Source organism: Pleurodeles waltl, chromosome 9 (genome assembly GCF_031143425.1).
Source record: "Pleurodeles waltl isolate 20211129_DDA chromosome 9, aPleWal1.hap1.20221129, whole genome shotgun sequence".
NCBI classification, from domain to species: domain Eukaryota; kingdom Metazoa; phylum Chordata; class Amphibia; order Caudata; family Salamandridae; genus Pleurodeles; species Pleurodeles waltl.
In genome coordinates, this window is record NC_090448.1 from 800,831,276 (window position 1) to 800,846,090 (window position 14,815).

A 14,815-nucleotide genomic window follows, 5' to 3' on the forward strand; every position below is an offset into this window, starting at 1 on the left:
AAGGGAGAGTGTGTAACACCCTCCTCCAAGAGGAAATACATTGTTCTGCCTCCCTGGGACTGAGCTGCTCAGACCCCAGGAAGGAAGAACACTGTCTGGGAGGTGTCTGCAGCTGTAGCTCCAGTGCAATTCCCAGAGAGCTGGTTTGGCAGTACTGGGGGTCCTTGGTGGAGCCCCCAGGATGCATGGGATTGGCCCCACAATACCAGATTTGGATTGGGGGGACAATTCCATGATCTTAGACACCTTACATGGCCATATTCAGCGTTACCATTGTGAAGCTACATATAGATATTGACCTATATATAGTGCATGCGTGTAATGGTATTCCGGCACTCACGAAGTCTGGGGAATTGGCCCTGGACAGCGTGGGGTACCTTTTCTATTGCAAGGGTGTCCTCACACTTAGTAACTTTGCACCTAGCCTTCAGTAAATGAAGGTTAGACGTATAGGTGACTTATAAGTTGCTTAAGTGCAGTGAAAATGGCTGTGAAATAGTGTGTGCACTATTTTACACAAGCTGCAGTGGCAGTCCTGAAGAAAGGTTTGTCTGAACTCCTTATTGGTGGAAAAAGAAATGCTACAACCCATAAGTATCCCCTGGAACCCCAATGCCATGGGTACCTGGGTAGCATATACTAGGGACTTATAAGGAGGGTTCAGTGTGCCAATTGGAATTGGAATATGAAGTTACTAAATTATAGTGACTAATTTGGAAGCAGAGAGAGCATAAGCACTAGAGTTCTGGGTAGCAGAACTTCAGTCGCACAGTTAAGCACTACTGACAATGCACACATTAGGCTACAAACTATGAGCACTGGGGTCCTGGCCAGCAGGATCCCAGTGAGACAGGCAAAACATACTAACAAACAGGCAGAAATTAGGGGTAACATGCCAGGAAAGATTGTACCTTCCTACACAATGCATGAGCTACAGCCAGAAAATTGCATTACTAGAAAATCACCCCAAATCACTTCTGAAACCTCATTAGTGAATCATAATCTTTTGCCTTGAAAATGAGTATAGTAGTAGAACTTTGAAATGATCAATTCGTAGGTCACAAGAATGCAGGTAGCAAAATATCTGTTTATTCAGTGTCTTATTTCCTACAATATTTGTATATTTTTAATAAGGGACATTGATTAAAATATCTGTGACTTTTTTTCTTCTGTGACTTTGATACCTATATTTCTTTCTCTGATTTACTTTTAATATTAATTCACATTTCATTTACTCAATTAATTATAGTCCAATTTCTATGCTTGTGGCTCCTAATGGAATATTTCCTTTGGTGGGCCAACAGAAATGGCATCATCAGAGGATATACTTTACACTGTCCATCATGTTTGGGGTCAAACCTACCTGTAAGGCACAAGAAAAAAAACTACTGACCTCGACAAGTTGGAGGAAAACTCCCACCACAAGGGGACCATTAGTTTTTTGCTTTTTAAAAACAAACTCCCACTTTGGAGTTCGTTTTTGAAGGGAAAAAAACTCTTGTAAGTCTGCTGGCTGGCCATCATATCTGACAGTATTGTCTGCCACACTTTTCCTGCATAGACATGGACCGCCACAATAGCAGTTCCTGTCAATGTAAAGAGTTGTCAAAGGGCCGGCAGAAACTCTACATTTGACAAGCATAGTTCCCATAGGTTGGCGGAGGTCTTGTCCTCCACCGTCCCAATAGAATTAACTCCATCCCCCAACCTTTAAATCAGGGTCATAGGCCCACATAGGAGCCTTTTCCATTTGGAAATCATGTTGGCAGCCACAGGAGTTAGGAGTTTTCCAAAACCGAAAAAGGTTTTTTTTTTTAAAACAGCACTGGTTCCTTTAACAATAACAAAAGGGATTTTCTATTTTGAAATGCTGTTATAGGGATGGTGGTGTGCTGTCACTTGGAGGCCACCATCCATGTGATTACAGCCAATCAGAGAGGGTTGCAAATTGGTGCTTGCGTAAAGAATGTTAATTAGGCAGGCTGATCTGCATTCCCTGCCATTTAGTATTTTGTGAACCATCCTAGTAGTACATAGGCCGGGTTGTAAAATGCTATACGATTCACAAAAAGTATGTGCGCAACTTGCGACCTCCACTTTACAAATGAAATAATAATACATCAGGACACCAACTTTAATAAGGAGATGGATCGCAATTATGTTCACTCCTTGTTTGCATTTCTAACTGTTGGCAAATACTTGTTGAAATCTGCATTAGGCATAATAAAAATTAAGCTTTCTAGGCAGCAGCCAGGTAAATAGTGAAGTTCCTCTGCTATTTGCATGGCCTTGCCATGTTGTGCACACTGTCTGCTATGTATAAAATGCTGGTTCCTCTGGGTTAATGTGGGGGTCCTTGGTTTTCAGTTTAGTTCTTTGTAGACACGTCTTAAACGATCCATACTAAAATGTCTCATCTGAATACATAGAAAGTAATGTTCGTGTTATACCCAGTTTAAATAAAAGGAAAATGCAATAAAAGAAAAATCAGAAGTCAACATGTGCTGCACAGTTTATCTAAAAACATTACCATCCTACATACCTCTCCGTGTCTTGTATTGTCTCTGGTAGTGGGAGGTTCAGTGTTTCTGGCAGAAAGTAAGCTCCGATCCCAGCAAGAAAAGCAGCACCCCCATAGATAATCAAAGGCAGGAACTGGAAATAATCACTTGTCATCTGCACAAGTGGAGCCACGATGCCGCCCACACGGGCCATGGTGGTACAGAATCCCATCCCAGTTTGCCTGAATCGAGATACAAAAAAAATAAAGAGCTGCAGTAATCCAGATGGTGTGACTGTATAGTTTCACCTGGAATCACTCAGTAAACAAGCACTGGCAAGGACCATAGGTTTGGTCTTTGCATAATCCATTGGCATTATCAATAATTTTGTTACATGTTGCACAGCAGTCAGTGGCAGCTGGTGACATTTGAAAGAGGTGGGGCGTAAAAGGTGTTGCTGAGTGCACTGCGGTGAGCGAGCATAGCAAGCAGGCCCGACTGACATAAGAGGAGTTCCGGGGGAGTTTTCCCTGGAGAAACTATTTGAAATAAGAGTGGGCAAATGGTGCACCTTCAAGCAAATCTGAGAAACCAAGAAGGTTAAAAAAGCAATTGTGAAAGTGTAGTTATGACTTCAATAAAGAGATTTCATATGATAATAACATAGGTAGCTAATTATTTAATATAACCACTGAACTTCATAACAGAGTGTGAGATAACAATTCTAGTACCTCACAGATTTCTTTATTTATTGATATACTTTTAGAAATGATATTCTTCTGACTCAAAAGTCAACAAGTCAGCCACTAGACCACCACAACTACCTTTGCTAATGTTTTGACAGTTTAAAGTCAATGCAAAGGCTTAATAAACAAGGCTTCCCTAACAAGCAACTCTTCTCTTCATCCTGATTCTGGGAAGGGATGGTGTATGGAGTGTGACATTTTTTTCAAAATTCCTTTTTTCACCTTCAGTTCATCCCCTCCTGTTTACCTCTGTTTACCCTTTTCCTCTCGCCCCTCTCCAACCACTAACCTTTAATTTTATTAACCGTTCAAGGCCCCTCCAATCCCCCAGGGAACTAGGCCTAAGTCACTGAATACCTTTACCATCGAGGTAAATAATACAATTGTTTTCTCATAAAGAAAATTAGGATTGCTATCTGGCTAAGCTTTTGGGAGCACCGCTGAAAGGGCTTGTAAAAACCCTGGGTACACATTCTACAGAGGACTGACCAATGGGCCTGAGGCATCTCGAGGCCTATTACCGAGTCTGTGAGTCAGTTAGGCCTGGAATACCAAAGACACACACGCACAAGCACACAAACACACACTTTACATATCCCTTCTACCTCGCTCCCTCGGGAAACTCACATTGCTAACCTCCTTGGAATGGAACTCAAAACTTTCTAAGGCTTAGTTTCAGCAAATTATGCTCATTTTGACCCTGGGACACTGACAGGTACTTCTGGTTTATAAGGTATGATTTGTTTCCTCCCCTCAACGTACTAATAGCCAGACGAATATTGATTGTGAGTTATTTTGACATGCATGCATCTCCCTATTCCCAAATAACAGACCTTTTATTTGCCCGATCATTCCTGTAACATTATAATTACATACCCCATATTGCAATTTGTGCATTACATTTTGGTAGTTTTAAACAGAGCCGTGTGAGATGGGACCGACAGCATTAGAGCGCCTTACATGACCACCAGATTACATCACACAAGGTTACATTCTAATCATTTTCTTTTTAGGCGCAGGGAGATTACACGATTGCAAACCTCTCAAACCTGAGCTGGGCAATGAAGGAAGCGAAGGAGAGCAGTAGAGCAAGCGAGAAACGAAAGGCAAATTAAGTCCTAAAAACGGATTGTTGTTTGACCACCAAAAAACGGGGGATCATGCAACATGGCTGCATAATTAATGGTCCTGCTCAAAAAGTAGAATTTCTGAAAGTTTGTGCCGCACAATTGTAACATGCAGCGAATGCAAAGCAAAACCAATCCTGTGCTGGCCAGTCTAATTAAAAGTTGGAATAACTAGGAAGAGGCCTGAGGGCGTTTAAAGGGAAAGCATTAATAGAAAAATCTTGACTGTACTAGTAACTGTGGCTCACAGCTGTCTCCTCGGCTTCTATGTCCACCCTCCGACGATCCATGGTTCAGTACAACAATCTCTGCTTCCTGTCTTAAATCTAAAGTGCACAGCTGTCAGCACTGTGATCTTAGGAAATGCACTTGTAAGTTTGTGTGGTGATTTTCGTTTATACTGATTCTTGTTACGGCAGGTACGTTATCCTTTTCATATGCTTTTGCTCTGTGATCTTTCAGTAACTTTACATTTAGGTTTTCTTGACTTCTCTTTCTATAATGTGCCTGTCTTCTTGATCGGCATGACTCCCATTCCCCTCTTCTCCTAGCCCACACTCACCTTCCAGTTATCCCCTCCCACCAAGAAAACAAAGTTGCTTCTGTGGAACGCTCTTCTATTGTACGAGTGCTTCAATTATGCTTTTGTCTTTTCTATATACTGTTTTGTTTTGCGGGTACTATTAGTTTTGCTGCGGTATTAATTCCTGTCTTCATTTTATCTACTGTTTAACTCCATGTTCATGTCTTTTACATTGGCAGCCATAAATGTTTACAGACAACAAGTGATTTATGGTTATTAGGGTGTGAATTTGGTGTGACAAAATAAAAACGTGAAACAAAGAAAGAGGCAGGAGGCGGCAAATAGAGCACAAGACAAAATGATATGGTGAGAAAGAGAGATAATGTAGACGAGAGAGAGAGACAGAGAGAGAAACAAGAGAAGTGCGAAGGAAGGAGAGAGACAAGAGAGACAGAGATGAAGAGTGAGCAGGGTGACAAAAGGAAATGGAGATATATATTTATATATATAGAGAGAGAGGAGGCGGACAGAGGGGGAGAGAAAGAGAGAGGAAGGGCTGAGAGGGAGATGAGAGACAGAGTGAGTAAAAGAGACAGAGTGAGAGAAGGAGAGGCGGAGACAGAAAGGGAGAGCCAAAGAAAGAGAAAGGGTGGAGAGAGAGAGTGAGAGAGAAAGAGCCAGCGGGGTGACAAAGAAGGTTTAGGAAAGTGCTGTCTTGCCTGGCATGTTACCCCCATTTTCACTGTATGTATGTTTTAGCCCCTGTGTCACTGGGATCCTGCTAGGCAGGACCCCAGTGCTCATAGTTTGTGCCCTGTATGTGTTCCCTGTGTGGTGCCTAACTGTATCACTGAGGCTCTGCTAACCAGAACCTCAGTGTTTATGCTCTCTCTGCTTTCTAAATTTGTCACTGCAGGCTAGTGACTAAATATACCAATTCTCATTGGCACTCTGGCACACCCATATAATTCCCTTGTATATGGTACTTAGGTACCCAGGGCATTGGGGTTCCAGGAGATCCCTATGGGCTGCAGCATTTCTTTTGCCACCCATAGGGAGCTCAGACAATTCTTACACAGTCCATGTTATTTCACAGCCATTTTTCACTGCACAGAAGTAACTTATAAGTCACCTATATGTCTAACCTTCAACTGGTGAAGGTTGGGTGCCAAGTTACTTAGTGTGTGGGCACCCTGGCTCTAGCCAAGGTGCCCCCACATTGTTCAGGGCAAATTCCCTGGACTTTGTGAGTGCGGGGAAACCATTACATGCATGCACTATACATAGGTCACTACCTATGTATAGCGTCACAATGTTAACTCCGAACATGGCCATGTAACATGTCTAATATCATTCTGGTATTGGGGGGACAATTCCATGATCCCCCGGGTCTCTAGCACAGAACTTGGGGGCTGCCAAACTGCCTTTCTGGGGTTTCCACTGCAGCTGCTGCTGCTGCCAACCCCTCAGACAGGATTCTGCCCTCCTGGGGTACAGGCAGCCCTGGCCCAGGAAGGCAGAACAAAGGATTTCCTGTGAGAGAGGGTATTACACCCTCTCCCTTTGGAAATAGGTGTGAAGGGCTGGGGAGGAGTAGCCTCCCCCAGCCTCTGGAAATGCTTTGATGGGCACAGATGGTGCCCATCTCTGCATAAGCCAATCTACACCGGTTCAGGGATCCCCCAGCCCTGTTTTGGCACGAAGCTGGACAAAGGAAAGGGGAGTGACCACTCCCCTGACCAGTACCTCGCAGGGGAGGTGCCCAGAGCTCCTCCAGTGTGTCCCAGACCTCTGCCATCTTGGAAACAGAGGTGTTGGGGGCACACTGGACTGCTCTGAGTGGCCAGTGCCAGCAGGTGACGTCAGAGACCCCCTCTGATAGGCTCTTACCTCTCTTGGTAGCCAATCCTCCTTTCTTGGTAGCCAAACCTCCTTTTCTGGCTATTTAGGGTCTCTCCTGTGGGGAATTCTTCAGATAACGAATGCAAGAGCTCACCAGATATCCTCTGCACTTCCCTCTTCGACTTCTGCCAAGGATCGACCGCTGACTGCTCCAGGACGCCTGCAAAACCGCAACAAAGTAGCAAGATGACTACCAGCAACATTGTAGCGCCTCATCCTGCCGGCTTTCTCAACTGTTTCCTGGTGGTGCATGCTCTGGGGGTCACCTGCCTTCACCCTGCACTGGAAGCCAAGAAGAAATCTCCTGTGGGTCGACGGAATCTTCCCCTTGCTAACGCAGGCACCAAAAGACTGCATTACCGGTCCTCTGGGTCCCCTCTCATCCTGATGAGCGTGGTCTCTGGAACACAGGAACTCAATCCAAGTGACTCCCACAGTCCAGTGATCCTTCAGTCCAAGGTTGGTGGAGGTAAGTCCTTGCCTCCCCACGCTAGACTGCAAACCTGTGTACTGCATGATTTGCAGCTGCTCTGGCTCCTGTGCACTCTTCCAGGATTTCCTTCGTGCACAGCCTAGCCTGGGTCCCCAGCACACCGTCCTGCAGTGCTCAACCCTCTGAATTGACCTCCGGCGTCGTGGGACCCTCCTTTGTGACTCTGAGCCAGCTCTGGTCACAAATCTTCTAAGTGCCTGTTTGGGTACTTCTGTGGGTGCTGCCTGCTTCTGTTGGTGCTCTCTGAGTAGCTGAACGCCCCCTCTGTCTCCTCCTCTAAGGGGCAACATCCTGGTTCTTCCTGGTCCTCAACAGCCCCCAAAAACCTCTACCGTAACCCTTGCAGCTAGCAAGGCTTGTTTTCAGAATTTCTGTGTGGGAACACTTCTGCAACCTTTAGCACACTGTGGGACATCTTCTATCCAAAGGAGAAGTTCCTAGCTCCCTTCGTTGTTGCAGAATTCCAAGCTTCTTCCATCCAGAGGCAGCTTCCTTGCACCTTCATCCAGGGTTTCCTTGGCTCCTGCCCCCCCTGGACACTATCGCGACTCTTGGACTTGGTTCCCTTGCCTTGCAGGTTCTCAGGTCCAGGAATCCGTCTTCAGTGCTTTGCTGGTGTTTGTGGTTCTTGCAGAATCCCCCATCACAACTTTTGTGTCCTTTTGGGGAAGTAGGTGTACTTTACTCCTACTTTTCAGGGTCTTGGGGTGGGGTATCTTGGACACCCTGGCTGTTTTCTTACAGTCCCAGTGACCCACTACAAGCTCCCATAGGTCTGGGGTCCATTCGTGATTTGCATTCCACTTTTGGAGTATATCGTTTGTGTTGCCCCTAGACCTATGTTTGCCTTTTGCATCCTATTGTAATTATACACCGTATGCATTACTTTTCTGACTCTTACTTACCTGTTTTGGGTTTGTGTACATATAAATTGTGTATATTACTTACCTTCTTACTGAGGGTACTCACTGAGATACTTGTGGCATATTGTCATAAAAATAAAGTACCTTTATTTTTATTAACTCTGAGTAGTGTGTTTTCTTATGATATTGTGCATATGATATAAATGGTATAGTAGGAGCGATGCATGTCTCCTAGTTCAGCTTAAGCTGCTTTGCCATAGCTACCTTCTATCAGCCTAAGCTGCTAGAAACACCTCTATTCTACTAATAATGGATAACTGGACCTGGCACAGGGTGTAAGTCCCACAGGGTACCCACTATAAACCAGGCCAGCCTCCTACAGAAGGGAACAGAAAGAGCGTGAGAGAAATAGACAGAAAGAGAGTGTGACCCACTTACACTCACATCATTACAGAAAATGGTGTCAGTGACTTCTAAATCCCTGCACATGAGTGTGTGAAATAAGAATAGTATTTCAATTATTGTTATTCTTATGGAATAGAAAAACTCCAAGCTTGATCATCACATAGTAGTGAGTGAATGAGAGCGGCTGAGGCAGCACATGTGTGACCCGAATGCTGTAGTATTTGTAGACAAAAGGTTGAATTATACAAAATGAATGCTTTTGGCTTTTATATAGGTTGTTTTGAAATATTTAAAGAAGTGGGGTGCTTGTGTTCATCAGGGAAAATATTTTGGCAGCTGCTGGTTGTGGGGTGTGGAGGTGACAGCTAGCTGAGGGGTGTGAATTTGAGGTCAGGTTGAGACGTGACTACATGGTTTGACTCCAGCCACAAGATCTTTCTACTGCTCCGCTGGAAGTCACTGACAAAAAACAGGGTAGAGCGGGCATTAATGCCACAGCTGCTCTGCATGCGAAAGTCAATAAGAAATAAAGCTGAATAAAATTCCGAAACAATCTGAGCCCATATCTCAGGAAATGATAAAAACAAGCTGATCACATCTGTACTACAGCAGTCTCTTTAGGGCACTTAAATGTAATTAGGTGCATTTATTGCTGCAAAAACCTCAAGCCGCCTTTGCCATTGCCAATAGAAGTATCAAGGAAGGCCCAAATATATTTTGCAAGGGTCACTTGTGTTGTGTGATCAGTGGCTGTGCCAGTGCGCCTGACGTGCATCATTCTACCACAGAGACAAAGAAAGTACACATTACAGATGGACGAGTCAACATGACGCATTCAGTTGAATTAGTAGTGAAAAAAATTAAAGACAAGTACAGTGCAAAAACAATTTAACAATTTACCTATGGATGCAATTAACAAAGTCGCCTACTTTTGCCTCAGGGGTGGCTGGCTGACTAGTATGTCGTTGTGATCCTACACAGGGCGCTCAGAGTCAGGTCAGGAATGTATTGGAAGACATAACTGACAAATGCGACTCACTTGACTTTGGTCATGCTGCTCCATTGGCAGGCAGAGCCTGCTTACTGACCCCGCGGTGGTAATGTGCAAACTGCACCAGGCCTAGTAACATCATCTCAACCAATCCTGACACTGCACCCTTGCCGTTACACAGCATGAGAGCAGTGTCAGGACTGGCATGAGCAGGCTCACTCACCACTCATTTGGAGACCGGGTGGGGGTTGCAGCTTTGGTCAACCCCCACTCTCTAATGTGAAGATGAATAGAAGCCTTTAGTGCACATGTCGGGCTGGCCGGAGAAGGACAGCTGTCCCAGGTGACATGCGCAGTAGGTGCCAAGTACCGGTATGTATCTCATGCTGTTGTGACTGTCAGTCTATGAAATAAGCCCTGCCCTCTTCAGAGCCATAGTGCTCAAGGCTGTGACAGCATTGGTTGGCACAAGCAAATTATTTGAATTGTTGTAGAGTTCTCTTTGTAAGGCCAGAGGGGCAACATATCAGCATGGCAATGCCCCAGTGCCCTAAGGTAGGAACCACCCCTGACAGCAGTTCAGCTGCTGTGCAACATGGCTGAAAGTAAAAAGAAAAAACACTATGACATGGCCAGTACTGTCTGCGCCATAGTGCTTTTTTTTGGATTGAGCTGTGGAACGTGTTAAAAAACACATTAACAAACACCCAACAGATTTCACATTGGCACAACCTACTGGCTTTGCCAGTGCTTGTTACTAACACCTCTGAGTGACCTCTGGGAAAAGACAACCACTGCCAAAGTGCGTGTCAATGCATATAAACAGGCGTTTAACTTCCCTGCGTCTGTGTACAACAATCCAGAACTCATGTGCTTCCTGCATTGGCCATGTATAATGGGCTGGGTGAAATTGGATGAAACAACATTATGGGCGAGAGGCAAAGAACAGAAACAGTCCAGCAGGTCATGCATATGGCTACAAGCTGATATCATTTTCAAATTTCAACCCCAGTGACTCCATTAACTCGCAACATAAAACATGTGGGTAGTGTGGAATCCGGTGAGGAGTGCACATGAGGACTTTCCTAGGTCTGGAATTTCCTTAAAACCTGCGAGATTACTGGAAAAAACTCAAATGTTTTCAGATTAACAATTTCCTACTTTGTTTTTTATGACTAATTCTTTTTCTTAAAAATGTAAGAAAAAAGAAAAATATAAGATTTTCATTTTTTTTACACAATTTGGAGCTCTAGGGAATATGTGGTGTTACCCACATGCAATGCAGGAACATTTCCTTAGTTTTTTCTGTTTTATTAATCAAAGGTTTTATGTGAGTGGTTTAACGATTCAAACAAAGAGAAAAATGCTTGTCAGGCTGCTCAGCAAACGTTGCCTTGTGATAGGTTTGGGTCTGGAGCCGAGGGAGGCGGGGTAGAACACGCTCCAAGCTCTTCTTTCTCCCTTGACAGGAAGTTCTATGTATTTGAGAAGAGCATTCCTTGTTCGTAATTTCAGTTAAGGAGTAGCACCAGGGAGGAACAGCATGTGGTGTGTATGTTGCCGGTTTTTGGAGCAATAGTCTGGTGGAAATAGAAGATGTTGTACCAGCCGCAGTCATGTTGTCTGGTCCCTTTCCCCGAAGATCCTTAACACACTTCCCAATACTTGAGCTGCAGATTTACGTGAATGTACGTGAATTAGTGATCACAAATGTAAGCATGAGGGTACCGCGGAATCAGGTGAGCCGCATGCCTAGAGGACTTTGAAGAGGGAGTGGCAAGGTTTGGGGGGAGTTGGTGGACACTACAGAGGGTTAGGAGAAGCAACAACAAAGGAGGCAAGAGGGGGTGAGAGAGGGTGAGAGAGACGTAGGAGCAACTATGAAGTTGGAAGAGTGGGAGGGACAGGGCAAGCAATAAGGATAGGAGGGGGTGGATGTGTCAGAGAGGGGTTGCAAACACATGCACTCATATCGAGTGCTAGTGTAAAAAGAAAAAGAAAGTACCTCTCCAAGTGGGCTGCCAGTGGAAGGATACTGGCCGCCAGAATCAGTACTTGGTCCAGGCTTCACAGATGGAGGATGGCTCCATTACTTGATAACTTGAAGCCTAGAAGGAAGATGGAGGCAAAGAGGAGGTGCTGACCAATAGTAAGCAAAGAAACTAGAGTGATGTAGAAGCCATGTGGGAGCCAGCCAATGTTAAGGAAAATTGACATGGGAGCCACTTGAGAGCCAGCCAATGGTTAGCAAAGGTAAGTAATGGATGGCCTCTAATCCTCTTTTAAGATTTTTTTTTAAGCATAAGCACTGTGCAAGCGCAACCTAAAAGTCAGCACCAGTCTGCATAGTTTTGTTTGGTGTTGTGATCATCATATTAGCTCTTATTGTCAAGTCTGGCACTAAGCTGAAATCCTGGTGATTCGAAGTTTGGTAAGACTCTCTCTGCCCGAGAACAAGTCCCAGTCACTGTCTTATGAATTGCGACTCGCAGTTGTTCCCAGGGGAAGGGGGAATGGGATAAGAGAGAAAAGAGACAACAGACTACAGCAGCTTAAGTTTTCCTTCGTGCTTCAGCGGGGAGAATTAACATGTCATCTTTATTCCATGATATTGGGATAGATGGCATTCCTAGGAAGGATGGAGCCTTACAATCAAAGATTAAGTGAGTTAAAATTTGCACATCGCCAAATGTTCCTTTCTACAGTCTAAAGCAGCAATATAACAATATCGACCCATCATCTATGTTACCTCTTAATACTCTCTAAATAAGTTATAATGCATTTTCAGTTGATTAATGACTCAAGGTTAAACCTAAATGTCAGAAACATTTATCTCGGCATGTTCATCTTTGCACAGTTCCAGAGGTTGTGATAGTTCAATAGTTATCAAAGGAAGTCTTTGGAATAGTTTGCCAAGTTTTTAGAAATATTCTTAAAAAAAGTCTTAAACAACTCACTAGTTTCAAAATGAAGGGCTTAATTTAGATTTTGGTGGACGGGTTACTCCATCACAACGGTGACGGATATCCCATCCACCAAAATCTAATTCCCATTACATCCTATGGGTTTTACATTTCAGCAGACGTGATATGTGTCACCGTTGTAACCGAGTAAATTCGAAATCAAGCCCCAAGTCTCGCCAGGTTTGCTAGCTCTGATATCAGACTGTGTTAGTGAAATATTGGTTGACTTTTTGAGAGTATGCGTTGTTCTTTACCTTATCTGGTGCAATGCGGTTTTCATACGGTATTCTTTCTTTTGCATTCCAGAAGCCGCTTCAGGACCCAGACTCGGACAGCATTTGAAGACAGGTAAGTGACAACACTCTCTGCGGCTCTGGGAGGGTGTTGGGAGTTTCAGGCGAAAGGTAAGATGATGTTGCTTCAAAGGAGACTAAGCTAAGTGTGTGCCTGCAGTCACAGTGTGGCATTTATAGGCCACACCTTAAAATGGCTGGCCTTCCACGAGCAGAGCGTAAATCTCACAGAAACACAGGGGAGGCAAGGGAGATGTTCTGCATGATTGGTGCACTGTTATAATTAAATAGGTGCAAATTAGATGGCTAGGAATTAGGCACAAGTATTACAACGGTTATTGCGTTTTTAAAGTTATACATGGGTATGCATGAACAGTACAATTGCAATTGTATTGGGGACAGACATCACCAGCCACCTTGGTCATAAGCCGGATACGCGTGGGGACTGCAGGGGAATGATTACTCAAGGCAAACAAGCAAGACGTGCATCTGCTAGCACAGATGTTTTAATAAAAATTATTAATGAGTGTTTATGTATTTTGAATAATAAGATTGGGTAGGAAATAAAATAGAGTAGAAAAATAATGCACGCATTTGAAAATGTGATTACGAAGAATGGCCTCCAATGTTAACAAAATGTAATATTCAATGATTTAATAATATGAAACGTTGAATATATGTTAGACTAATGCAGTAATATGTCATATTAAAGGTTATAAATTCAACTTTAGCTTTATTAATTGTAGGCCTTAACTTAGTGAGTGGCTTGGCCTACTTGCCAGGCCTCATGTGAAAGCTGTATTTCTTAGGTTTAATAAAATGAATGTTCCAGAGAAAGTTAAACTGTGAATTTCTATTGTACTGTTTAAATGTACTCATAACGGAAGCTTCTCCTGTGAACTGACTTCTAGGAGATTATGTTACTGCTAATGCAACATTTTATGTGTAATGTGTGTGAGACTAACTTTCCCAGGACAAGAAAAATGAAGATACTGACTAGAGTAGAAGCTGCAACAATATTGTTATCTGACAAGCCGGATGATGAGGACACCGCAAGACAAACCAATCAACGGCATGTGAACAGAGTAATATTAAAATTCATAGATTTGGGATTTTAGTTTTATTGGACAGAGTATGAACATACGATTAACTGACCAATAGGGATTTGGGGGTAGTTTTAACAGTTATGACTTAACAAAAGTACACGGAGAGAAGACAGACATTCTTGGCATTACTGCCCATTTTTGATGACCGAGAGGTTACTACTTCCTTATGCGTCTTGACAAAAGACATGCTTAACTTAAATGCTTAAAGACTTTGCCTTTCCTAAATTCTGATGCTGAATCCTGATGCCTTGCTGATCGACTGGTGTCCTGAGGATGAAGACTGATTCTGCTTTGCTGATCCACGCTGAGGATAGGTATATCCAAATTGTGATTATTATGCATATTTGCTTTTTCTTTCTAGGTACCAACTGCGCTGTTTTGATAGAGCCATAGTTAGATTTTACAAATTTGTGTTACTAAATTGTTTTGCATAAAGCCCAACATGCTGATGCTAATCTGATGTTAGTTAAGGATTCTCACTAATGACTTATGATAACAGGGACTAATGCTTGATGAATTTCTCTGCTAAACTTCATATATGTTATCACATTGACGCAGCTGACTCTGCTAATGATTTGCACCATAACTTTAGAATGTGTAGTTGTTCAAGCTTTGATTAGATTACGTTTCTTTCGCCGCTTTGGACAACCAGTATTGTTTCTGTGTGTGTTTTATTTTATTTTGAGATTAATCTACATGACTTTAGCATTGTTAATAAAGGGAAATAAACATTCTAAACCTTTACTGAAGGTGTGGTTATTCATGACTGAAAGGTCATGGTGTGTGACAATTACTGACTCCATTGATTATTGATTTTATTGATTGCTAATGATTATTGACTATTGAGTATTGATTATTGATTATGTACTGGAGCTATGGTAAGAACATCTTAATTGCGAGTC

General features: G+C 43.3%; 1 protein-coding gene across 1 annotated transcript in view; it reads right to left on the bottom strand.

Moving 5' to 3' along the window:
• The window catches only part of LOC138259999 (solute carrier family 22 member 6-A-like), a 697,494-nt gene that overhangs the window by 16,466 nt on the left and 666,213 nt on the right, over positions 1–14,815 (bottom strand). The window contains exon 9 of the mRNA XM_069208045.1: positions 2,543–2,743. Within this exon, the coding sequence (XP_069064146.1) occupies positions 2,543–2,743 (201 nt within the window). The remainder of the gene's footprint in view (positions 1–2,542; positions 2,744–14,815) is intronic.